General features: G+C 36.6%; 1 protein-coding gene across 14 annotated transcripts in view; it reads right to left on the bottom strand.

The window, feature by feature from the left end:
* Positions 1–27786, bottom strand: part of ZNF385B (zinc finger protein 385B) — a 408464-nt gene that overhangs the window by 52397 nt on the left and 328281 nt on the right. For 12 of the 14 annotated variants that reach the window (XM_082689365.1, XM_082689373.1, XM_082689371.1 and 9 more), the window contains 2 exons: positions 16322–16360; positions 9468–9578 (listed from right to left, as the gene is read on the bottom strand). In XM_082689365.1, coding sequence (XP_082545491.1) covers positions 9468–9578; positions 16322–16360 — 150 coding nt within the window. The remainder of the gene's footprint in view (positions 1–9467; positions 9579–16321; positions 16361–27786) is intronic. The other 2 variants (XM_082689372.1, XM_082689369.1) reach the window with 1 other exon arrangement.

Below are 27786 nucleotides of genomic sequence, written 5' to 3'. Positions count from 1 at the left end.
AATACTCTAAATTTGAAACATCAAATGGGTTTGCACCAAAAGACTAATGAAAGCCTGTGGGGTCAGCAATTAGGGTCACTGCATCTCATGCTTAATCAATTGTGGTATTAATGCTGAGTATCAAAATTTCAGGGTCAATTCCTAAATTAGAGTACATAAAACTTGATTAAAAAGATCATTGTGCTCATGTTTCGATTTGCCTATGAAGCATAAAGGACCCAGTAGTATATTAAGGGTATTTATGATTAACCGTGTTCTGAGATAATAATAATAAAAGGAGATCATCTCTATTTTTTGTTTTTAAATTTTATTTATTTATTTGACAGAGAGAGATCACAAGTAGGCAGAGAGGCAGGCAGAGAGAGAGGAGGAAGCAGGCTCTCTGCCGAGCAGAGAGACCGATGCGGGACTCGATCCCAGGACCCTGAGATCATGACCTGAGCTGAAGGCAGCGGCCCAACCCACTGAGCCACCCAGGCGCCCCATCTCTATTTTTAAATCAAGTTGCCCTGATTTTGTGTAAGATCTCTTTAAGGATCAGTTTCCTTTATCCTTCTGCTATTATCGTCCAAAGAATTGAAATTAATATGCAAATCAGAAAATATCTGGGATCTGCCAACTTTCAACATAGCCAAAAAGAGAAACATTAGCCTCAAAAAATATTTTAAAAGTCGTACATTAGCTCTTGTTTCTGGTCTTTTCGTGTGAAAATGGAAAGCCCAAAAATTATGAGAGTCTTTTTTCAAGTCAACCACGGAAGAGCATAGAGGATAGAGACCTATTTCCCTGGCAAGGCTTAACTCTAGAAATGAATTTCCCAGCAAAAGGGTATAGATTCAGATTTAAGCTTATCAGTTTGTGACCCCACTATAGTTGGAGTGCCCTCACTTGTTGGAGAAGAAAGGGGCATTCAGGCTTGGGACAGCCTCACTCAGTGCTGAGCTTAAGCCGCGTTAGGGAAAAGAAGATGGCCAAGAAGAAACTAGGTATTTGGGTGTTGCACAAATTTGTGCAAATGTCTGGGACTCAGTTGGGAAGACATATTATTCCTGGACTGCAGTGCCTGCCCCTGGCAAAGTTAATGGTGTTAATTTGTAAAGGTTCATTTGGGAAATGTTTGTGATTAATGCTTGCTCATTTGCATAACAGTATATGGTGTAAATAAAACCGTAGCCTTTTGCTTTCCAACAGTGGAGTTCTACTGAGATGATAAAAGCTGGACAAAGGGGGCTATGGGACACTTAAACTAGGTCACATTGAATTTCAATGCATGAAGCCAGTCCTGGTACATTTTACATGGCTAATGGAGAACTGAGGAATGCAGTCTGTTTACTGTGCAAATCTGCCTTCCAGATTTTTCAATAAACATATTTTCTACACTGAAGAGTGAAGCCAATGCAGTCTCAAGCTGATTTAGAAATGTTATTAAAGAAAATAAGGATGAGCATCTTCTTAATTCTTACATTAAAATGTAAATAGGGTAATTATAAAATAATAAACTCTCCCCCAAATAAAAAATGCTCAGTTTCAGAGCTCAGTTATGCAGATTATAGCACCATTACTAAACACTGAGAACATGTATATGTCACACTTGTGAATTTGCCACCCAGACTTTGTAGCTTTACTGCCCAGAGTCTAAGCATGACTCAGAAATTTAATTTCTTTCTCCATTATCGACAGAACTTTTGAACGGCGACAAGGAAACTGGTGGTCACATGCTCACCTGTGTACATTTCTCATGATCCTATTAGTAAATACAAAGAAAATCATTGACATCAAACAAAACTCAAGTCAAAGGTGAACCTACTCCCAGAGCAATTCTGGAGCACAGACAGAAGGCAGCCCCCCCCCCCCCATTAACCCAACCCATGACACCAATGAAAAACAAAACTCTCAGTCATTCTTTTTGGGTCTTAATTGTTCCACCTGTAAGGTGAAGATATTTATACCCTGTCCTTTATTTACTTATTTATAAGTTTTTTAATTTAAATTCAATTAACATGTTTATTAGTTTGAGGTAGAGATCAGTGATTCATCAGTCTTATGTAACACCCAGTGCTCATTACCTCTTAATGCCCTTCTTAATGTCCATCACCCAGTTACCCCATTCCCCTGACTCCAGCAACTGTTTCCTATGATTAAGAGTCTGTTATGGTTTGTCTCCCTCTCTAATTTTGTCTTATTTTTTTCCTCTCTTCTCCTATGATCCTGTTTTATTTCTTAAATTCCACATATGAGTGAGATCATATGATAATTATCTTTCTCTGATAGACTTTTTTCGCTTAGCATAGTAGCCTCTAGTTCCATCCACATTGTTGCGAATGGCAGGATTTCATTTTTTTGATGGCTGAGTAGTATTCCGTTGTGTGTGTACATATATATATATGTACACACACATCTTCTTTATCTATTTATTTGTCACTGGGCGCCTGGGCCCTTTCCATAGTTTGGCTATTGTGGACATTGCTGCTAGAAACACTGGGGTGCAGGTGTCCCTTTGGATCACTGCATTTGTATTTCTGGGGTAAATACCTAGTAGGGCAATTGCTGTATACCCTATCTTCCAACAGAAAAGCCATGGAAATGATTTTTAATCATAGAGCTGTAATGGTCCTCTCAAAATTATCTAGTCTATTTTAGGTTGTGGCACAAGAGGAAACTGAGGCCCATGGTAGTGAAGTGATTTATCAAATTCAAAATTAGGATTTAAATCACCTCAAAGACTCTTTTTTTTTTAATTTTTAATTTTTAATTTTTTATAAACATATATTTTTATCCCCAGGGGTACAGGTCTGTGAATCACTAGGTTTACACACTTCACAGCACTCACCAAAGCACATACCCTCCCCAATGTCCATAATCCCACCCCCTTCTCCCAACCTCCCTCCCCCCAGCAACCCTCAGTTTGTTTTGTGAGATTAAGAGTCACTTATGGTTTGTCTCCCTCCCAATTCCATCTTGTTTCATTGATTCTTCTTCTACCCACTTAAGCCCCCATGTTGCATCACCACTTCCTCATATCAGGAAGATCATATGATAGTTGTCTTTCTCCGCTTGACTTATTTCGCTAAGCATGATACGCTCTAGTTCCATCCATGTTGTCACAAATGGCAAGATTTCATTTCTTTTGATGGCTGCATAGTATTCCATTGTGTATCTATACCACATCTTCTTGATCCATTCATCTGTTGATGGACATCTAGGTTCTTTCCATAGTTTGGCTATTGTGGACATCGCTGCTATAAACATTCGGGTGCACGTGCCCCTTTGGATCACTACGTTTGTATCTTTAGGGTAAATACCCAATAGTGCAATTGCTGGGTCATAGGGCAGTTCTATTTTCAACATTTTGAGGAACCTCCATGCTGTTTTCCAGAGTGGCTGCACCAGCTTGCATTCCCACCAACAGTGTAGGAGGGTTCCCCTTTCTCCACATCCTCGCCAGCATCTGTCATTTCCTGACTTATTTTAGCCATTCTGACGGTTTTAGGTGATATCGCATTGTGGTTTTGATTTGTATTTCCCTGAGGCCGAGTGATATGGAGCACTTTTTCATGTGTCTGTTGGCCATCTGGATGTCTTCTTTGCAGAAATGTCTGTTCATGTCCTCTGCCCATTTCTTGATTGGATTATTTGTTCTTTGGGTGTTGAGTTTGCTAAGTTCTTTATAGATTCTGGACACTAGTCCTTTATCTGATATGTCGTTTGCAAATATCTTCTCCCATTCTGTCAGTTGTCTTTTGATTTTGTTAACTGTTTCCTTTGCTGTGCAAAAGCTTTTGATCTTGATGAAATCCCAATAGTTGATTTTTGCCCTTGCTTCCCTTGCCTTTGGCGTTGTTCCTAGGAAGATGTTGCTGCGGCAGAGGTCGAAGAGGTTGCTGCCTGTGTTCTCCTCAAGGATTTTGATGGATTCCTTTTGCACATTGAGGTCCTTCATCCATTTTGAGTCTATTTTTGTGTGTGGTGTAAGGAAATGGTCCAATTTCATTTTTCTGCATGTGGCTGTCCAATTTTCCCAGCACCATTTATTGAAGAGGCTGTCTTTTTTCCATTGGACATTCTTTCCTGCTTTGTCGAAGATTAGTTGACCATAGAGATGAGGGTCTATTTCTGGGCTCTCTATTCTGTTCCATTGATCTATGTGTCTGTTTTTGTGCCAGTACCATGCTGTCTTGATGATGACAGCTTTGTAATAGAGCTTGAAGTCCGGAATTGTGATGCCACCAACGTTGGCTTTCTTTTTCAATATCCCTTTGGCTATTCGAGGTCTTTTCTGGTTCCATATAAATTTTAGAATTATTTGTTCCATTTCTTTGAAAAAGATGGATGGTACTTTCATAGGAATTGCATTAAATGTGTAGATTGCTTTAGGTAGCATAGACATTTTCACAATATTTATTCTTCCAATCCAGGAGCATGGAACATTTTTCCATTTCTTTGTGTCTTCCTCAATTTCTTTCATGAGTACTTTATAGTTTTCTGAGTATAGATTCTGTGCCTCTTTGATTAGGTTTATTCCTAGGTATCTTATGGTTTGGGGTGCAATTGTAAATGGGATGGACTCCTTAATTTCTCTTTCTTCTGTCTTGTTGGTGTAGAGAAATGCAACTGATTTATGTGCATTGATTTTATATCCTGACACTTTACTGAATTCCTGTACAAGTTCTAGCAGTTTTGGAGTGGAGTCTTTTGGGTTTTCCACATATAGTATCATATCATCTGCGAAGAGTGATAATTTGACTTCTTCTTTGCTGATTGGGATGCCTTTAATTTCCTTTTGTTGTCTGATTGCTGAGGCTAGGACCTCTAGTACTATGTTGAATAGCAGTGGTGATAATGGACATCCCTGCCGTGTTCCTGACCTTAGCGGAAAAGCTTTCAGTTTTTCTCCATTGAGAATGATATTTGCGGTGGGCTTTTCATAGATGGCTTTGATGATATTGAGGTATGTGCCCTCTATCCCTACACTTTGAAGAGTTTTGATCAGGAAGGGATGCTGTACTTTGTCAAATGCTTTTTCAGCATCTATTGAGAGTATCATATGGTTCTTGTTCTTTCTTTTATTGATGTGTTGTATCACATTGACTGATTTGTGGATGTTGAACCAACCTTGCAGCCCTAGAATAAATCCCACTTGGTCGTGGTGAATAATCCTTTTAATGTACTGTTGAATCCTATTGGCTAGTATTTTGGTGAGAATTTTCGCATCTGTGTTCATCAAGGATATTGGTCTATAGCTCTCTTTTTTGATGGGATCCTTGTCTGGTTTTGGGATCAAGGTGATGCTGGCTTCATAAAATGAGTTTGGAAGTTTTCCTTCCATTTCTATTTTTTGGAACAGTTTCAGGAGAATAGGAATTACTTCTTCTTTAAATGTTTGGTAGAATTCCCCCGGGAAGCCGTCTGGCCCTGGGCTTTTGTTTGTTTGGAGATTTTTAATGACTGTTTCAATCTCCTTACTGGTTATGGGTCTGTTCAGGCTTTCTATTTCTTCCTGGTTCAGTTGTGGTAGTTTATATGTTTCTAGGAATGCATCCATTTCTTCCAGATTGTCAAATTTGTTGGCGTAACCTCAAAGACTCTTAACCCAGGATTCTATACTGCATGGCCTCTCAGTGTATGGACTCATCCAAAATATAGAGCAGAAGACCTGTGATATGACTAGAAATTTGGATAATGACTATGCAAAATTATTAAACATATTTGGATCTATTTTAGGATTTATTATTCTGTCTTTCCCTACAAAAATTCTTTACTTATTATACCTTAAATTAAGTAGTAATATTGTAGCTCAATACAGTTAGTATTTATGTTCCTATCATTAATTAGTCTACTTACAAAATATTTCATGGCTCCTACAATGCTGATTTTTTTTTTTCAAGTCAGGGTTACTGAGGTATACTTTATATACAGTAAAATTCCTTTTTAGGTATTTAGTTGTATGGGATTTGAAAAACAAAAACAGTTGTGTAATCACCACAAAAATGGAGATATAGAATATTTCCATCACTTCAAAAAGCTCCCTCATACCCCTTACACCTTTTGTAGTTGATTTCCTAACCTCGCCTTGCTCCATCCCTGTTAACTAATGATCTGACTTCTTTTCCAATAGTTTTTGCCAAAAGTTATATAAGTGCACCATACAGTACATTGTCTTTGTGTTCAATTAGTTTCATTTAGCGTCCTGCCTTTGAGATTCTCCCATTGTGTAGGATTTTATCAGTATATTATTTCTTTTATTGCTAAGCAGTATTCCATTGTATAACTGTACTTTTTATTTGTTGATCCATTCATCAGTTGATAGACATTTGGCTCAATTCTAGTTTGAGGCAATTATGCATAAAGCTACTATAAGTGACACATATGTATGAACATAAGTTTTCATTTCTCTTAGATAAAACCCTAAAGTTGGATTGTTGGGTTGTATGGAAAATTTATAACTTCCTAAAAACTTCTTATAAATAACTATTAAACTATTTCCCAAGTCCCTGCACCATTTGTATTTCTACCAACAACAAATTAGAGTTCAGTTGCCCCTCATCCTTGACACTTGGTATTATCAATTTGTTTAATTTTCATCATATTAATAGGTAGAGGGGTATGTAATTGTGGTCTGCACTTCTTTAATGGCTAATGATATTGAACACTGTTTTGTATACTAACTTTCCGTTCATTTTTCTTCTTTGGTAAAGTGCTTGTTCAAATCATTTGTCCATTTCTTATTAATTGAGTTGTAAATTATTTAAATATTTTTTTGCAAGATTTTATTTATTTGACAGACAGAGATCACAAGTAGGCAGAGAGGCAGGCAGAGAGAGAGAGGAGGAAGCAGGCTCCCTGCTGAGCAGAGAGCCCGATGGGGAGGGTTTGATCCCAGGACCCTGGGATCATGACCTGAGCTGAAAGCAGAGGCTTTAACCCACTAAGCTACGCAGGCGCCCCTTATTTAAATATTTAAATGACATGTTTTATATTATTTTCTCTCAGTCTATAACTTTTCCTTTTTTTTGAGGTGCAAATTCTTAAAAATTAACATATAATGTATTATTTGTTTTGGGGATACTGGTCTATGATTCATCAGTCTTACACAATTCACAGCGCTCACCACAGCATATGCTCTCCCCAGTGTTCATCACCCAGCCACCCCATCTCCTCACCAACTCTCCACTCCAGCAACCCTCAGTTTGTTTCCTGAGATTGAGAGTCTCTTATGGTTTGCTGCCCTCTCTGGTTTCATCTTGTTTCATTATTCCCTCCCTTCCCCTATGATCCTCTGTCTTGTTTATCAAATTTCTAGTATCAGTGAGATCATATAGCAAGAATCTTTCTCTGATTGACTTATTTCACTTAGCATAATAATGTTCCATCAAAAATATGGAATGCTTCACTAATTTGAGTGTCATCCTTGTACAGGCACCATGCTAATCTTCTCTGTATCGTTCCAATTTTAGTATACGTGCTGCTGAAGCAAGCACTTTTAATTTTCTTAAGAGTGTAACAGTGTCATTTAAAGAGAAGCTTTTAATTTTGATGATGTCTAATATATCAATATTTTTAGAGCTCATACACTTATTTATTTATTTGATGGGGTGGGGGGAAAGGATAGGCAGACTTCATGTTGAGCTGGAGACCAATGTGGGTCTCAATCCCACAACTCTAGATTATGACCTGAGCCAAAATCAAGAGTCAGATGCTTAACAGACTGAGCCACCCAGGTGCCCCTATAGTTCACACTTTTAGTTTCCTAAGAAATCTTTTGCTTAATTCAAGTTCATGTAGATGACCTCCTATGTTTTATTCTTGAAGTTTTTTACTTTTCAGTTCATGGTTAAATATATAATTCATTTGAATTAATTTTGGAATTTTGTCTGAAATGGCCTTTAAGGTTCTAAATTTACATGTGGTTATCCAATTACACTATTTGTTACAAAGATTAGCCTTTCTCCTCTGAATTGTCACTGCAACTTTGTTGAAGATCAACTGATCATACAGCTTTGGGGCTATTTCTGGACTCTTCTGTTCCACTGATCAACGTAACTACTATCCTTCCACCAATATTACAGTCTTGATTATTGTAGGTTTTAAGGTAATTATTGAAATCAAGGAGTGAAATCTGGAAAATTTGATTTTTTTTTTTAAAGCTTTATCTAGTCTCGGGTTTTTCTTTTCTATGTAATTTAAGAAGAAGCTTGGCATTTTCCACAAAAATGCTCTCTGGGATTTTGACTGGGATTGCACAAGGTCTATAGATGAATCTGGGGACAGCTGACAATGTTGAGACTTCTAATGAACTGATACCATATAGTTCTCAATTTTTTAGGAAACACTTTAATTCTTGAAAAAGGAGTTGAGATTTTATTGAGTGCCAAAAAAATTTATTGGATTTTTGATGGAAATTGCATTAAATATACTTTTACAAATCATGTTAAACATGATAAAAACACTCTTTTCCAATTTTTATTATGTTTCCTATACAGAATTAGCAAAACATTTACTGGTATGTACAAACAAGAGTATTTATTGTTTTAGTATTTGCAAAAAAGCATGAATCCTGGAACATTTTCTTTGGAAAATGGCTTCTGGGTGGAGTAGCTCAGGAAATAACACATAATATATAGTTCCAGATTCAGATATGTATTGGCCATTGGCTTCACTTGGTAACTGAGTATTGCAAACATTCTAATATTATTTATTTTAATTTCACGTTACATTACTCCTACATTTAAAATGATTTGTACTCTTTTCTTGTTATTATTATTATTATTATTTTTAGCATGATGGTTATGCCGGCCATTTAAAATAATTTAAAAAAAATTTCCCTGCATTTCCATGTTCTGGGGAAAATATAAATTGTGTAATAAATTATTCCCTCAGGCATTTAATATGATTTGGCATACACACATGAAATGTGACACTTGTTATAAAGGGGAATAGCAATAATTTTCCTCTGCATTCATTGCATTTTCAACTTTTTTAAAAAAATATTTTATTTATTTGACAGAGAGAGAGATCACAAGCAGGCAGAGAGAGAGGAGGAAGCAGGCTCCCTGCTGAGCTGAGAGCCTGATGTGGGGCTCGATCCCAGGACCCCGAGATCACGACATGAGCCGAAGCCAGCAGCTTAACCAACTGAGTCACCCAGGTGCCACTGCATTTTCAGCTTTAAAAAATTTTTCTATTTAGTGATTTTTGAAAAGTGAGTATCATTGGCAAGATTAAGCATAAAATGTTATGGGTGTGATTGATCACCTGGAGGAATTCTTGGTTTTTGATATTAGCTACTCTATTACTCAAGTTTCTAATGTTGAATCCGGAACCCTGGAAAATCTGGCCCACTGAACTAAGTGGGCCACCAAGGCAAGTGGCTGTTAGAGGTGATGTAAATATGAAGAGACGTACGTATTCTGAACAATCAGACTTTGAGCTTGACAGACTACAGAGAATAATAAAAAGGTGATACTCACATCTGAATTAAAGCGAAGCTGACAGACATTGCAAGAAATAACTTGTTTCTTCTTTGGGGGAATGGACACTCCAAAAGTGTGGTTAATGACTGCTTTTTGCACAGGATCCATCTGAAGAGCAAATGATAAAATAGTCAATGTACAGCTTCAAAGGATAGACAGTAAATATGAGCAAGTTAAAGTAGTTGTATTATTCCCTAAGATTTTAACTTCTTGGTTCCCAAAGAGGGATAATAAACAGTCTCCTTCAATAGCAAGTTACTCGTTTTCAGGAGTTAAAAACAAGAACAAAAAACTGGTTTTGAAACAATAACCACTCCCAACCAAATCACAGGAGAATCATATCAAGGAATCTTATACCTCTATAAGGAATCTTGAAAAACCTTAAAAGAATCATAAAATAAGAAAATTTAAGATTCAAAGGTCAGGGTTCAAATTCACATGTTAATGCTTTCCTCATATGAGGTGATGATTGTTAAGATGGTCTGAAACGATCTCAGTCACAATCACTACACATATATTTCAGTTTCTCAATTTTTGATTTATGACAAAATTATAAATGATAGGCTCATATCACAACATAGAAACTATTGATCATTATTTTAAAATAATTTATTACTTTTCATGCACTATAGATTGAAATCCATCTTACTTGAAACACATGTCATAGTTTTACACTCAAATACCCATAGCAGATTAACATGCAACCTTTGTCTAGATATTGATCAAGTAAAGTTTTAACTTTTTGTTGTCTGATTGCTGAGGCTAGGAATTCTAGTACTATGTTGAACATCAGTGGTGAGAGGGGGCATCCTTGTCATGTTCTTGAACTTAAAGGAAAAGCTCTGTTTTTCCCACAGAGAATGATATTTGCTGTGGGTTTTTCATACATGGCTTTTATGATATTGAGGTATGTTCCCTCTATCCCTATACTGTGGAGAGTTTTAATCAAGAAAGGATGTTGTATTTTGTTAAATGATTTTTCTGCATCGATTGAGAGGATCATATGGTTCTTGTCCCTTCTTTTATAATCAGACAACAGAAAGAAATAAAAGGCATTCAGATTGACAAAGAAGAAGTCAAACTCTCACTCTTTGCAGATGACATGTTACTTTATATGGAAAACCCAAAATACTCCACCCCAAAATTGCTAGAACTCATACAGCAAATCAGCAACATGGCAGGATATAAAATCAATGCAAAATAATCAGCTCTATTTCTATACACTAACAATGAGACAGAAGAAAGAAATTAAGGAGCTGATCCCATTTGTACCAAAAACCACAGGATACCTAGGAATAAACCTAACCAAAGAGGTAAATGATGTGTACTCTAAAAACTACAGAACATTTATTAAAGAAATTAAGAAAGACACAAAGAAATGGAAAAACATTTCATGCTTTTGGATTGTTAAAATGTCTATGTCACCCAGAGCAATATTAATAAATATTGTTTAACAATAAATAAGAAAACAAGAATAAATATTGTTGAAATGTCTATGCTACACAGAGCAATCTACACATTCAGTGTAAGCCCTATCAAAATACCACTGACAATTTTCACCTAGCTGGAACAAATAATTCTCCAGTTTGTAAGGAACCAGAAAAGACCCTGAATAGCCAGAGGAATGTTAAAAAAAAAACAAAAACAAAAAAACAAACAAAAAACCCAAAGCTCATGACATCACAATGCCAGACTTCAAGTTCTATTACAAAGCTGTAATCAAGACAGTATGATGCTGGCAGGAAAACAGACGCATAGATCAATGGAACAGAGTAGAGATCTCGGAAATGGACCCTCAACTCTATGGTCAACTAATCTTCAACACAGTAGGAAAGAATATCCAATGGAAAAAGGATAGTCTCCTCAATAAATGATGCTGGGAAAACTGGACAGCTACATGCAGAAGAAGGAAACTGGACCATTTCCTTATACCACAAAAAAAAAATAGACTCAAAATGTATGAAAGACCTAAATGTGAGACAGGAATCCATCAAAATCCTAGAGAAGAACGCAGGTAACAACCTCTGTGACCTGAGCCGCCGCAACTTCTTGCCAGACACGTCTCCAAAGGCAAAGGAAACAGAAGCAAAAATAAACTTTTGGGACTTCATCAAGAATAAACCTTCTGCACAGCAAAGGAAACAGTCAACAAAACTAAAAGGCAAACTACAGAATGGGAGAAGATATATGCAAACGACATATCAGATAAAGGGCTAGTATTCAAGATCCATAAAGAACTTATCAGACTCAGGGCACCTGGGGGGCTCAGTGGGTTAAAGCCTCTGCCTTTGGCTCAGGTCATGATCCCAGGGTCCTGGGATCAAGCCCCATATTGGGCTCTCTGCTCAGCGGGGAGCCTGCTTCCTCCTCTCTCTCTGCCTGCTTCTCTGCCTACTTGTGATCGCTCTCTGTCAAATAAATAAATAAAATCTTAAAAAAAAAAAAAGAACTTATCAGACTCAATGCCCATAAAACAAAGAATCTAGTCGAGAAATGGGCAGAAGATATGAACAGACATTTTACCAAAAAGACATCCAAATGGCCAACAGGAACATGAAAAAATGCTTCACATCATTTGCCATCAGGGAAATACTACAAAACCACAATAAGATACCATCTCACTCCTAACAAGACAAGAAAGAACAAATGTTGGTGAGGATGCAGAGAAAGAGGAACCCTCTTACACTGATAGCGGGAATGCCTACTGGTGCAGCCACTCTGGGAAACAGTACGGAGGTTCTTCAAAAAGTTAAAGATAGAGTTACCCTATGACCCAGCAATTGTACTACTAGGTATTTACCCCATAGATATAAATGTAGTGATCTGAAGGAGCACCTGTCCCCCAATATCCATAGCAGAAAGGCCCAAAATAGCCAAACTGTGGAAAGAGCTGAGATGTCCATCAACAGAGGAATGGGTAAAGATGTGGTATGCACACACACACACACACACACACACACACACACAATGGAACAGTACTCAGTAATCAGAAAGGATGAATACTTACCATTTAATTGATGTGCATGGACCTGGAGGGATATTATGCTAAGTGAAATAAGTCAATCAGAGAAAGACAATTATCATATGATTTCACTCATATGTGGAACATAAGAAACAGCGCAGAGGATCACAGGAGAAAGGAGGAAAAACTGAACGGGAAGTCATCAGAAGGGAGACAAACCACGAGAGAGTCTTAACTATAGGAAGCCAACTGAAAGTTGCTGGAGGGGAGGTGGAAGGAGGGTAGAGTAACAAGGCGATGGACTTTAAGAAGGGCATGTGATGTGATGAGCACTGTGTGTTATACACAACTGAGGAATTACTGACACTACATCTGAAACTAATGATGTACTATATGTTGGCTAAGTGAATCTAAATGTTTAAAAAGCTTAAGTTTGACTTATACCCTATAACTTTCTTTCCTTTAGTTTGCATGTTCCATACATATTCAGAAAAATATATGGTGACGAAAGTACTCAGCCATAGAGAAACTATGGCACAACACCATGATAATACTTGGAAAAAGAAAGAACACTATTTGTAGAGCCTATAAAAAGAGAGACAGAGCAGTGATTCTCTTGCGTATTCCAAATAATCTCCAGCATTAACATCAGACAACTGGCAGTTCAAAGAACAATGTGGATGATGAACAAAGCATTACTTATCAACACATGCAACATGAACAAGAACAGATCCACTGACTCCATCATGTAGGAAATCTCCTGCGGTTAGAATTTAGGATTGGATTTGTTGATGAGATTTGGTAGAGAGGACAAATGAATACTATCCTTGATCAGAAGTATAAATCAACAAAGTATAAAAGTAGCTATTAAAACCTAAGTATATTAGAAAAGGGGGTGGATTACAGAACTATCAAATAGTAGTATTACCTATTTTTTTGCTACAAGTTTAATAGAGATGACATGACAATGTATTCTCATTATACAGAACAAAAATTTGGAGAGGGGCATATTCTGAAGTAAGATATTCTATATCCTGACGGTAGTGGTGGTCACACAAATTTACATGTGTTAGCGTTTTTAGAACTATATACACATGCAGAAAGTCGATTTTATATGTGATAATGTAAAACATAAAAAAAGAAAAAAATTGTATGAGTATGATGTTTAACTACCAAATGTAAAAATATCCTTACTGGAAAATCTGGGGATTTCTTTGGTTCAAGGTCATGACTGATGTATTAAGTGTACTTAATGAATTTTTTTTTTAAAAACTCTCCATAGGCAAAGAAAATCTCAGAAGTTCAGAAAATAAAACTTAAGTTCACTTTTTTAGTTTACTCACAAATGCATACACTTAGGTCTCATTCATCCCTTTGTAAAACATGAAACTATACTTTCTGATTGTTACTAGAGATGGCAAAGCAGTTTGAAGAGGCTAAAAATAAAATAGCCTAACTATATTGAGCAGGATTGAAAAAAAAAGTACACTGTTTTGCAAAGTTAAAAAACGAGAGAATTTTATTGAGATATTTTCTGTTCTCAGGCTCTGAAAAATACTTGCTGGTTATGTGTGAACTACATGGAATAAAACTATATGAATATTTCCCAAACACCAGTTTTCTGCATTCCACTTTCATTATTTTTGCCATAGCCATATATTATTATTCACTTATTTTTTCTTTAAATCAAAGTAAAATTGACTTTTTCTTTTTAAATTGACTTTTCCTAAAAACAGTGATAACATTAATGAAATCATAGGTTAATGTCTTTTTTCTTATTACTCATTTTAAAAAAGATTGAAAATTAACGTTAAAAAAATTAAAACTTTCATTATCTAAAATAAAGGCATATATTCTTCTTGTTTCCATACCACAATGTACGAACACAGGCAAAAGGCTCATCTAAAATAATCTAGTTCCATGTTTTTAGTAAACCAAGACATCTGCTGACAGCTCCAACATGACCTGGAATATAAACATTCCTCTTATATTTAAAAAATTGTTAGCTGCTTATATAATTTTTTAAATGGCTCCTAATACAACTTTATTCTACTTAAATCTCACATTTGCACCACATCAGCCTGAAAAAATCCCCTAGTGTCCCCAAGGCTGGGAGCAAACTGTCCCAAAAGGTGAATTGTGGATGAGCCCTCCAGGTACAAAGGCAAGCTCCCAGCCGTCTGCTCTCCCGTAAGTGAACTGAGGAGGTTCCTTCAAGAAACTCTTACCAGAACTGGCTTCTCTATCTTATATACATAATCCTATCCATCCTTATAAAATCAGCTAACTAAACACAGCCCTTTTACTTCATTCCTTGTTATTAATTCTTGTTGCATTTTATCCTTTGAACAATTTATCACTAATCATGTAAAAATTTTATTCTTTATGTTTCTCATTTGGAATAGATTTTTCTCTGTTTTCCATTTGATTTTTTTTTTTTTTAAACAGCTATTTCAGGAAAAGATCCACTTTTTCCCCCCTCCCCCGTCTAAATCTCTTTTGTCTTTCTCTGCTGTTTATCACAGGATTCTATAATTACATTTCTTATTCAAATGTCATTTTGGGGATCCCACTTCAGTTGAAAGAAAACCTCAAATTGTCTGAAAAAGATCGCTCCACTTGCCAATTCAGCGGATACCTTGAAATAGCTACCATCTAGCTGATATTTGGAGCATTTGCCATGTGACACAGTAACTACAGTTACCTGAGTCATTTCAGTGGGATCCAGACATGGAAGAATATAGAGAAGGTCTTCAGATCTCTACCTTTCCCTTTTTAAGATATTAAGTGAGGGACACCTGGGTGGCTCCGTTGCTTAAGGCTCTACCTTCTGCTCAGGTCATGATCCCAGGGCCCTGGGATAAAGCCCTGCTTTTGCTCCATGCACAGGGGCAAGCCTGCATCTCCCTTTCTTCCCTGTTCCTGCTCTCTCTCTCTCAAATAAACAAATAAAATCTTTAAAAAAAAGTATTAAACGATAAAATCTTATATACTTTTCTTAGCAGTCCTACAATACTCTACAAGTTAGAAGAAAACAGTAACTATGATGTTAATTTATAAATATATATTTTTTTCTTCTACTAATGCATGTCCATTCTCTGTAATTACGATGGGATATGTAGAACTAAGTCAATGGTAATTCTTTTATTCAATCACCAATTTTTAGGGTAAATAAAACAGGGTGAATAAAAACATTCTCATAAATCCTAAATTGTGATACATGCATGTGACTCAGTTTAATACAGTCAAAACTATATATACATATCATAAGGATCTCATATGTAGAATACTCAGAAAAATTATTGGAGATATTGCAACTAACCACAGTAAGAGTTTTCTTAAAGAGTCAGTCGGCTTTCTCATAGACATTTGATTATTAAAAATAAACAAGTGTTTTCAAACATCTCTGTTAAAATGTTTATATCACTTTTAAACGAACAAGTGCCTTGTAAATACTCATTGTTTAGCTCATGTTCATTCAGATTGCACAAGAAAGCTATCTATGTACTGAGAAAATTGTGATTCATTGGCAAATAATGCTAGAGAAATTTTGCTTTTTTTTTTTTCCTTAAAAAAAATCAAATTTCGGGGTGTCTGGGTGGCTCAGTGGGTTGAGCCTCTGCCTTCGGCTCAGGTCATTATCTCAGGGTCCAGGGATCGAGCCCCGCATTGGGCTCTCTGCTCAGCAGGGAGCCTGCTTTCTCCTCTCTCTCTCTCTCTCTCTCTCTGCCTGCCTGTGATCTCTGTCTGTCAAATAAATAAATAAAATATTTTAAAAAATCAAATTTCATATAAGAGAGGTTTTCGTTCCCCATCAAAAAAACAAAACAAAACAAAACAAAAAACCAAAAAAACAACCCATGTAGTTCTAGCTACCAATATTCCTTACCTGGCAGAATTTATTGGTCCCAAATAAGCCTCTTCTTTTCTAAAAAAGTAAAAGTTAGAAGTAGTCATCTGGAATTTTGAGGCTAGCGAGCACATTTACAAGAAAGTTTTAAAAAATTCATTTTCCTTATTCATCTCTGATTAAAAAGCCTGCAATGCTTACTAACCAAAAAGCAGCAAGAGTTAACACTTGCCACTTTTTCTAATGAAAATCATGTAGAAATGAAAAGCAAAACCTATTAGTGCAATTAACTGGGAGGTAATAAAAATGAAAGATGGGGTTGCGGCTATTACCAGGAATTGAGGAGATAATTGGAGGCTATGTATGGACAAATTAACTATTATATTATAGTACTTATAAATGAATTAATGAAGCTGGCCTTATCACACCATCTATTATATTGTCAATATCAGAATAAGAACAAACAGGTATCCTTGGTGTATTCACCAAGATTATGGAAACACAAATTTGTGTGGATTTTTAAAAAGTGTTACTGAGCATACTAGAAAGTAATTTACATCTTCACAGTGTAAGCAATCACATAAAAATATGCAGCTGCAAATAAAACCGAGCCACTGGGAAAAAACAACGCCAGGTACCTCACTAAAGGCAGGAGCCACCCTACTGGGGGTAGGGAGAGAAACCAGTGCAGGGGCTACGGGATCAAATGGCTTTTAGACGAGATGATTTTTCGGTTCGAGGCAAAGAACTTAGAAATACAAACTTCGGACGATCTCTGTAATTTTCAAGAGGCCTGAAATTTGATTTATATCCTTGTAAGAGTCTTAAAATGATTTCGCAGCCAGGGTGGCTAGGTGTAAAGTTGGAGTAAAATATGGGAGTAAACTGAGGGTTGCTGGGGGGGAGGGGGGTTGGGAGAAGGGGGGTGGGGTTATGGACATTGGGAAGGGTATGTGCTTTGGTGAGTGCTGTGAAGTGTGTAAACCAGGTGATTCACAGACCTGTACCCCTGGGGATAAAAATATATTATATGCTTATAAAAAATAAAAAATTAAAATAAAATGGATGTCAAGTTGGAACACCGCCCAATTAAAGAACAAAGAGACTGCCCAAGAAGGATAATACAAGGTTTTCTTCTCTGTGGCTAAATGGCTAGGTTTCTGCACTATTCTTAAAGACAGAGTAGTGTCATCTTAAACTCAGTCATCTATTTTAACCGATGTACTGAAAAGCATTTGGGAAGCACTTGTTTTATAATAAACGGGCAATACTAGCTTTTCTAGCAAATGGAGGTAGAAACCACATTTTTGATGTTTAAAGTTTAACAGTCATCCCATAGACATTCCTGGAAGCCTATTATGTCAGATATTGTTCCAGACTAGATGGTGTAGGATGAGTCCAACATAAGGACATATTTATAATTGTGAAAGTTAACCAATGAAAAAACAGACAACAGAAACTGTATTTAACTGGGGCTGGGAAAAGAAGTGACCTTAAAGCAAAATAACAGGCCTGAGAAAGCACTTGGAGGTGTGTCTCCTTTGCCTCCCCTCTACTTTGGGCTTTTTCTCCCTTTTCTGATTTTCTCACATTTTAAGCACCGAGGACCCTCCCTTTACCAGTGACGTCAATGTGTGATCCTCCCAGGGGGTGTTGGTCTTTTCCATTCCTTTTTTAGCTGTGGAATAACAATAACAAACATCATAAGAGCAGCTTCGATTTACGGAGCTCTTACTATGTGCCAGGAATTATACTAAGGGATTATTTTGTGTCGTCTCCACAGTCACCCAAGGCAGATATGATCTTTATCCTCCTTTACAAATGAAGACTCAAAGGCTTTGAGAGTTTCAATAGCTTGTCACCCCTGAGTCAGAAGGTCTGAAGCCAGGATTCAAACTCAGGTAGAGTCTCTCCCCACTGTTCCCTGCAAAAGGAGCACTGAGCCTGATGACGGGTAGTGCCTGCGGCTCTGCTGAGGGGGATGGGGGGATGAGATCTGAAGAAAGGATGGATGTTTCTAGCTCCTCCGCAGCCTGGAGGGGAGTTGCCTCGTCCAACTACACGTAAGACCCACTTGATACTTAAGTAAGTTTCCTGGAGAGGTGAGTCTGGGTTTTTCTCTTTCTGATCCATTTTCGTCACTCTTAGAATCAGCCCATTTCTTCTTGTGCAAGTTAAGGAGAGCCAGAAATAAGCACTGGGGATGTCCTGTCCTCTCTCCCCATTGTAACAGCTGGGCTTGCGCACAGAATAAAACACCTAAGAGAGGGACTACTTAGAGATTACATGCAGCCGGGGACGGTCAGCATTTGCACCTGCCCTTGATTTACTGCAAAGAGGACCTTGACGACTAAACCCTGGTGACTCAGGGCTCTCTGGAAGTTTGGCAAAGCATTACTTTTTAAAGTGCAATATTAGCAAATTACAGTAGTACAAAAAGAATGACTATTTTTTCATCTCTTCCTTTTTCAATATCAGACTTATAGAAAGGAATGTGACCACAGTGTCCCATGAAAACTTCAAATGTTCAGAAAGTGACACATTTAAAAGTGATAGCTACATCATTGAAGAGTAGTATCTCTCTGAGTTACTTCAAAAAAAGGTTTTGCCTTTTTCATATTTAAGCACTCTGACCCCATGCCTTAACATTATTGTTTTACTTTTTTCAAATCCTCACAAACTGAAATAGAGACCAGACACAGCTATCACAAAGACCCATTTCTTTTCTCAAAGATCAAGAGGTAGAAACAATTGCGCATTATTGGCAACAACACCTCAACCACACAGCTTTGTATGGTTTTGGATTTCAAATAAGAAGGCTCAATAAAAGTAAACCGCATGGAACATTACACTGGAATTGCACGCGACCATGAGACCTGCATTTTTGCATCTGGAATGTGTACAAGCATAGACTTGCCACACCGATATGGCTTCTCCTACCCAGAACACCCTGACAGGGGTCCACATGGATGCCATCACTGTCATGGTAAGGAAGACAAATGGCCCGCCACTCTCTCCACAGGTTGTTGATTCAGCGGGGAGCCGTATGTCTGGAAAGGTGCTTCCCTAACGGGTTTCCAGCTCTGTGCTAGAACCACACCTTGGTTGCGACTTGCTCATCGAATCCCCTGTGTCCTGATAACAATGGGATACCATTCCTCTTCTAGGAGTTTAACCAGTCATTCAGAACTGGTATAAAGGCTAAAGTAAGATAACACACACTTAGGGAAATAATAAGCAACAGGCCACATTATATCTTTATCTCCAACCCAATAAAGCTATTACTATTACTACTACTATTTTATCAAAATATGGTAGGCTGTTCAGTATTTTGAGGCTGGTTAACAATTAGCAGTATTAAGTATTATATAATATAAGTATAATATATATATTATATATATAATACATATAATATAAGTATATAATATAATATAAGTATTAGCAGTGATTCCTGCAGAAATGAGATGGGATTCCAGGTTCTCTTTCCAGAGTCTCCTTTGGGGTGTCAATAGTCTCTAGAAAAATATGAGTGGCCTCATCCCAGAGATCTGAAGCAGCCAGTCAGAGTACAGATTGGCCTTTCATCCACCCCCTTTTTTTGTTTAAATAAATTTAGAAGGTTTGACATCTTTCAATCAAATTCCATATTGTCAGGCCCTCTTTGAAAAGTTCTGAGATTCATCAAACGAGATTGCATTTCCATTGACAAAAAGGATGACTAAGTAAGGAAAAACACCCGGTGATCTATTTTGAGGATCTATTTGGAAAGAAAAACTGAACTGCATTTTCCAGTGGTTTTTGGAGAAATTCATCTTGTTTTTATTTTTGGAAGAATAAAAAGAAACATAGAATGTTAAGAGATGTATGTTTCTGCCATAAAATATTGTCCACTTTCTAGATCACTCTGATAGTAAAGGATGCAATGTTTTTAGAGGTTGTTTCATATCAACTTAGACTATTCAGTACTTGGAAATTTTTGCTCCTTTCCCAACACATCACACTTTTATAAATGCATGATTTTCAATTTGAACAAACTATATTTTCTTGAAAATTCATTGATGTAACAAAAGTTTATCAAGTGGCTATCATTCAGTGTCTTAGGAACTGGACATAAAATGAAGAACAAGCCTTCAAAAAAAAATTACAACATTGTATTTGAGGATACCTATAAATCTAAAGTAATAAATAAGGTATTTTCAGAGTGTTTAAGTACTTAAGAGAAAATCAGGAGAACGGGAAAAAAAAAAAAAACCCACATTTTACCACAGATAATTCCTAAAAACATTTTGGTTGTCTTGACACAACTGTGATTCAGATACTTCTACATGTAAAACCATACAAAAAACATAAAAGCAATGACACTATTCCATGATTTAGGAAAAATTTGATACCAAATTCCGAATTGTACAACTTGTGCAAGTAAGGAGCATGTTCCTCAGCTTTCAAAGTGGCCTGTGAGATTCCCATAGTGGATGTTCTTCAACTGACAAGTACCAGATAACAAATGGATGTCAGAATTCCCATGATCGTCCTAACCTCAAGGAGAAAGTGACCTGCATTTTGGAAGTTGTCTGAAGAGGAGTGCTACGTGCTAGATATTCTCTCACATGGAAACCTTCCAAGCCGGTTTCTGTGCAGTGTGGTTGGTCTGGTAGTTAGTGAATAGCAAAATGAGTACAAGCTACCTCTCTTGTTCTTTACATAAGTAGAATTGGTCCATGATCTAACACTTATGAAGATACTCTAAGAAAATAATGTTTTTCAAGTTTAATACGTTAAGAACTTCAAAAAGTTACCAAATGGTAAAAGAAAAAAGCAAAAAGCTAATGAATGGGTGGTTTCACCACTTCCCTCTCTTTAGTGGAAAACCAGTTGAACGCTTTTGACAGATAATTTAAAAACTATTCTGAGGAAAAGGAAGAAATTTTAAGGTATTTTTTAGACAGTAGTTATTTTGTTAATGGGAGACACCACAAGATTAGACCTGTGTACCTTACTGAAGCCGCACGTCTAATTCTGACAGTAGATCCTTGTATGTAACAAATATGGTCAGTACAAATGTAAAATGTTCCATTTTACTGGCGGCTCCACATGCCTGGTGATTTTCCATGCTACCAGGGATTAAGAGCGATGCAGCAACGCTGTAGTTATGCCATTGGCTAATTTAAGAAGCCACATCAAAGAGCATTTCAAAAAGCTCAGTTTAACAAATAAGACTTTCAATTTACGTCTGCAGTGGGTAGGAGACTTAACTGAAGGTTCACTCAGACCTCACTGCGTGGACACACAAACAGGTACACACCCAACAGTTTTGGGTGTTGATGTTCCTATTCAAACAACAGACGAGTCAGCTAAAAAATTCAATGGCATATTACCCATATTCAGGTTAAACAATGCATTTTGAAATGTCTATTCGGTTAATGTGATTTATTAGGGAAGCCCAGACCACTCTGTAGTCCAATTCTAACTGCTGCTTTCAACATAGGGAAAAAGAAATAAGGTAATGAGCTGAATTTTATATCCTAAGAAAACCCAATGCTTTTCTTTCTTTGTTTCCATTCTTAAACAAAGCAAATGTTTAGATGTGACTGGAAACCACTGAGAGAGAGAGAGTGGTGTTTTCCCATCAAGATGGGAAGAAAGTTCTTGAAAGCTTTTTCTTTTATCTTCAAGATTTGATGTTCTGGGTTGCCTGGGTGGTTCAGTCCGTTAAGCGTCTGCCTTCGGCTCAGATCATGATCCAGCATCCCGGGATCATAGCCTTGCGTGGGGCTCCCTCCTCAGTGGGGAGCCTGCTTCTCTCTCTCCCTCTGCCTCTCTCTTTTTTTTCTCTCTCTCTCTGTCAAATAAATAAATAAAATCTTTAAAAAAAAAAGAGTTGCTTTCCTATGACTATAATATTTTTTGGCCAATGGATGCATACAGATATGAAAGATCTATAACATCTGTCAAAGACAAGATAGCAAAAAATTTCTTATGAAAATGTTAGATGTCCTCATGAGAGAATGCAAAAAAAATTCAGAAAATTTTTAAGAAAAATGAAAACTATGTGGAATCTTTTAGGAAACTAACAAGAATTTAACTCTACTATGAATTTTAATAGCAAAGAAGAAATAAAATGATAAATCCTATGAATACATTTTTCCTTGTGGGAAAGTTACTACCTCCAAAGGTAGTCCAAAGGTAAGTACTACCTTACTCAATAAGGTATAGTCATATTTAAAAAACAGCCCAAGATATGCATAGTTGACAGTGAACTATGTCACCCCCTGTTCCCCAAAAAAGTCCCACTAACAAAGCTAGAGTACATGCTTCAGAGTGTTGGGAACAGGAACTGGATTCACCAAGAGAATCTAAACTACATAGGTCAGCTGTTTCCTGTGTTATTTAGTATTGTGTCTTCTCAGGGTGAAATAAAAAAAAAATTGTATCAGGAATATGGACTGAAGAACAATTTTTCAATAGATGCAAAATACTCAAGAAGATAGAGATTCAGCTAAGGATAGATCATGAGAAGATCATGAGAAGCAATTATTCTGTAGTACATCATAGTACATCCATCCTGCAGTTTGGAAGGACCGGCTAATATCTGAGATAGAAGACAGGCACTTTGTTCTTGACCTTTCTTTTTGTTTTTAAAATAGTGACTGGAAAACTGCCTCCAAAACTTTGTCTTCAAGATTAAATTTCCATAACATAAAATTCAGTGCCAAAAGGAAGTCTGAAAAATACCTTAAAAAAAAAAAAGAATTCTCCGTACTTTAGGAGGAAAATAATGCCATACCAGTAACCAAAGACTACTTGCGGATACTTATGATGTAGCTTTAAAAGTTATTGGTCCAGGGGCGCCTGGGTGGCTCAGTGGGTTAAAGCCTCTGCCTTTGGCTCAGTTCATGATCTCAGGGTCCTGGGATAGAGCCCCATATCAGGCTCTCTGCTCGGCAGGGAGCCTGCTTCCTCCTCTCTCTCTGCCTACTTGTGATCCCTCTGTCTCTGTCAAATAAATAAAAGAAATCTTTAAAAAAAGTTATTGGTACAAAGTCTCTAAATACAAGTAAGTAAGAATATGTTTGCCTGTGTTCTGGTAAACAGTCTTAAAAAAAAAAAAGTTACATAGGCTTCCTTAGACACTAGGAAAGCACTGAGCTTTCTTGATTTAAAAATCAATACACCTCCCAAACAGCAAGGATGCATTAACTGACATCCTCTCAAAACCATTCTGTCAAAGCTGAGTTTGAAAGGCTGTTGGGTAACGAATCAGATAGATCCTGATGGTGAAGCAAAACAGGTCCGTGACACAAATTAAAAAGGTAGAAGATGAAAAGAAAACCCCACCAGGCAAGAAGAAGTGCAAGCGGAAACCCGGGCCTGTTTGGATGTATTCTTTATTCTGCGAAGCAAAGTGGAAATGAAATGTTTTTTCCCCAGATGCAGGACCATGTTTCTTACCCTTGCGCTAAGAAGAAAGCTGACAGTTGAGGACTGACAAGGCTCAAGGCAAGACAAGTGTTCCAGTCCTGAGCATCTCAGGTTCCTTCTCTCCATAGCATACTCTCATTACACAGTGGTAAAATGTCAGAGATCATCTATGTTTTCAAACTGGTTTTTAAATTTTTAATTTCAGTCTGAGCTTCTGAACCCCCCCACCAAAGTCATCCTAATTGAAAACAATAAACACTGAAAATGATGCTGGTTACAACTGGTAGGCCAGGCCCCACACCCACCGGCCCGATTTTAGTCCAGCTTCCTCACTTGAGAATGAGAAAAGATTTGGAGAATTTTAGTGACTTGCTTGAAACCCTTCAGCTAAGCCCAGAACCCAGATCTCTTGCTACAGTCACCAGATTTACAAATAAAAGTATAAGATGCCCAGTTAAAGCTGAATTTCAGATAAACAACAAATCATTTTTTTAAGTAAACATATGTGCCAAACATTGTATAGGATATTCTTATACTAAAAACAATTTGTTGTTTATCTGAAATTTAACTTTAACTGGCATCTTGTATTTTATCTCTCCCTGATTCCTTTTCTTTTTGTAATTAATTTATTGATGTCATCTCTACACCCAGTGTGAGGCCCAAACCCACAATCCTGAGGTCAAGAGTTGCTCACTCTTCCAACTGAGCCAGTCAGGCACCCTCCCTCCCTATTCCGTGACTGCCATCCAAAGACGTCATGACTACATCAATATTGATTCTACTGGTCCTTCTCCTTACAAGCTTTTTTGTCATACTTAACATTCTAGGACTTTTATTAGGAAAGTAGTCCCTGGATGGTTTTGTGGACAAGTGACATCAAAAATATTTTACGTCATATATTTATCTTGTTGCTGCCTTTTTATATGGATGTATATGTGTATACTCTTCCAGCAAATAAAGATTTTTGGTTCAAGTCTGCATTTATATTATACAAAATGTACCTACCATACTTGTAAAGTAAAATAAAGAGCTTCAGTATTATATGCCTCACTCTGTTCTCTGCAGTGATAATTGCTTTATTGAATAAGGCTCTGTTAACGGTACAGCTTGACATTTAACATTTATCCATTTAATTTATAATTATTTTTAGGTGACTGCAAGGAGGCTACAGTTCAAACTAAAAGTAGTCTGAACTGAACTGTCTTTCTTCTTCTCTGAGTTTTTTAAGGAAATGCAGTCACTGGCAGGTGAAACTATTTTATCCACCAAATTTGTTTCAAATATACATAAAGCCCTTTCTGCCTCTGTATATTCTGAATACAGCAACATCTAAAGGAAGAAAATGAATACAGTAAATGAAATCATCACATTAAAAATGTGTCTAGCTTGCTCATATTTTGGCCATGGATATCTCATCAAAATCCTCTAGTCAAGCAATGGAGAAACACCTACATGCACCACGTAGCGAGTTGTTAGGAAATATAGAATCCCTCAGGAACATTCATAAAAAGTTCGAATGTTATGGAGCAAAAGCCATTTGTATTTATAATCTATCTACTCCTTATGAAGATTTTTAGAAATGTTTCTAAATGTTTCTGTTTCCCATTTGGAAATTCAACCTATTGGGATGCTTGGCACCTTCAAAGTCTTCATAACACTCATTTGGAATTTTTATTCACCCTTTTTGCCTCCCTCAACATTTAACACTTTTACTAAAATTGGACAAATACCTCTATGTAAAACACAAGAAGTTCATATGTCACTCTATTTGAAAGGTTTTGTATAATTATCTAGGAGTCACCAGATTTCTGCCACACAACAAACAATATCACGAGAACGATTGTTGGCAGTTCTCTAACCACTGCAGTGCCACTGGCCTCCTGAAGCTGGGGTTAAAAGCTGGCCTCTGGAAATCAGTCATGCTCTCGGCAGAGAATAATATTTCAGTGATATGAAAGCTGAAATGGAGACTATAATCTTTTGTGATTACCCTTAAGGCCGAAGCAAACGCAAAAAGGAAAGTCCATGAATTGCTGATAATTTCCTGTGATGACCGATTCCCAGGAAATTCTGATATAACTCTTGCTCTGTGAAGAACTGATGGCTCCGCAGAACTGTCGCTTCAAAGACCTGCACCTCTGGATGTCACAATGCTTCTTCAGAAGCTACTCATCCATTAAAGGGGCCAGGCCTGTGAGGCAGCAGCTCTCCCTCTGAAGACAATGGGAAGTCTGATTGCACAAGGAGTGATGAGCTGTATGCTACAGGCTGTTTTTCCAGAGAGTTCTTTTATGAAGGAATTGATTGAAAATATAACTGTTTTAAACCTTTTTTCTCCTCCTAGAGGTTTAAAGATGGATATATTTCTCTGCTGTTCCTAATAGCTCCGTAACTATGATTATCTCAGCTTTTATAATTTTTAAGGTTTTACTTGTTCTGATATTTGTTTTCTCTGAGAAAAAAAATAGTTTTCATACATATGTGCATACTGTTCATGTCTATTTAATATTTTGGGGTAGGATATAAAACTACTCATCTCTTTTTGAGTAAGCATCAAATCTACAGTTAGATGTCACTGCTCAGAACACAGGTTAAGTGGGTCCTTCTTATACAACTGGCAACTGAAATTCAGGAGAAAAGGGGAGGCAGGGTAAATGGAGATCTCCAGCAGAAGTCCAAAGAATTTTTAGAATACATTTCCATTATCAATACATGAAGGATAATTTAATATATTGGCTTCTATGAATGGGTTTAAAATCTTTTTTAATTGTTATGTTAACATAATTGGTATATATATAATATATACATATACATATATTATATATACTATATACTATACATAGTATATATAATAATATATATTATACATACTATATATAGTATACTATATATAGTATACTATATATAAATCTATATAAAGTATATATAAATATATAATATAAAAGTATATATATACTATATATAAATCTTTTTAAATATAATCTTTAATAGAATCTTTTTTAATTGTTATGTTAACATAATTTTTATGTTAACTATTGCTAGTTGAAAGAATGTGAGAATAAGATATGTGTATATATGTATATATTATATACTAAATATACTGTATATATGTATATATTATAGTATATATACTATATGTATATATTATATACATATATATTATATGTGTATATATGTATAATATACATATATATAATATGTTTGGAAGTCAACTGTATTTTATTTTATTTTTAAAAGATTCTATTTATTTATTTGGAAGAGAAAGTACAAACATAGGCAGGGGGAGAGGCAGAGGGAGACAGAAAGGGAGAAGCAGACACTTTGCTAAGCTGGGAGCCCAGTGCAGGGTTGGATCCCAGGCTCCTGGGATCATGACCTGAGCTGAAAGCAGACGCTTAACTGACTGACCCATCCAGTCGACTATATTTTAAAATAAAACAGAAAACACTGTTACATGTTAGTAGTCAGTGACAATGTTGCATAAGTGGACGGCTTTCAGGTTCGAAATATCTTTATCATAACCTAATATTATTGAAGGTAAACTGGCAAAATGGAATTCAGTCAAACCAGTGTGGTTATTTCTCGCCTTTGTTCTATACCCTCTCCCCAGCCCTGCTTCAAATTCAGCTGTAGCCTCTCTTCATTGCTTTTAGACAGCCAGGTAATTCTGATCTTTAAGCATGCCCTACTACTAACTCATTCCGCTAACAAATAGAGTACCTGCTTAGTAGCGGGCAGAACTACTTTAAACAGTATAAATGTCTTAAAGTCAATATATACATGGTCTTAGCCATGTATATATCCTTAGCATCTACCTGAATTAGGATTGCTCGAATGCACAAAACCAGCCCCAGTGATAAATATAACTTGGTTTATTTAAGGCAATTGGCTAGGAAGATGAGATAAAGGGAATAGACATATTAATAAGAATATTAATTTTATTTATAAAAATCGAGCTTTGCTATTTTAAGTGTACTTTCTTAAACATGATCTCATTTGGTATTCATAGAAACTGAATTGTTCAAGACAACAATAAGGTGATACGCTGGCATGCCTGGTGGCTCAGTCCAGAGAGCATGAGACTT

The sequence above is a fragment of the Mustela nivalis genome (genome assembly GCF_964662115.1).
Source record: "Mustela nivalis genome assembly, chromosome: 11".
NCBI lineage: Eukaryota > Metazoa > Chordata > Mammalia > Carnivora > Mustelidae > Mustela > Mustela nivalis.
This window is presented reverse-complemented; position numbering and strand designations above follow the sequence as displayed.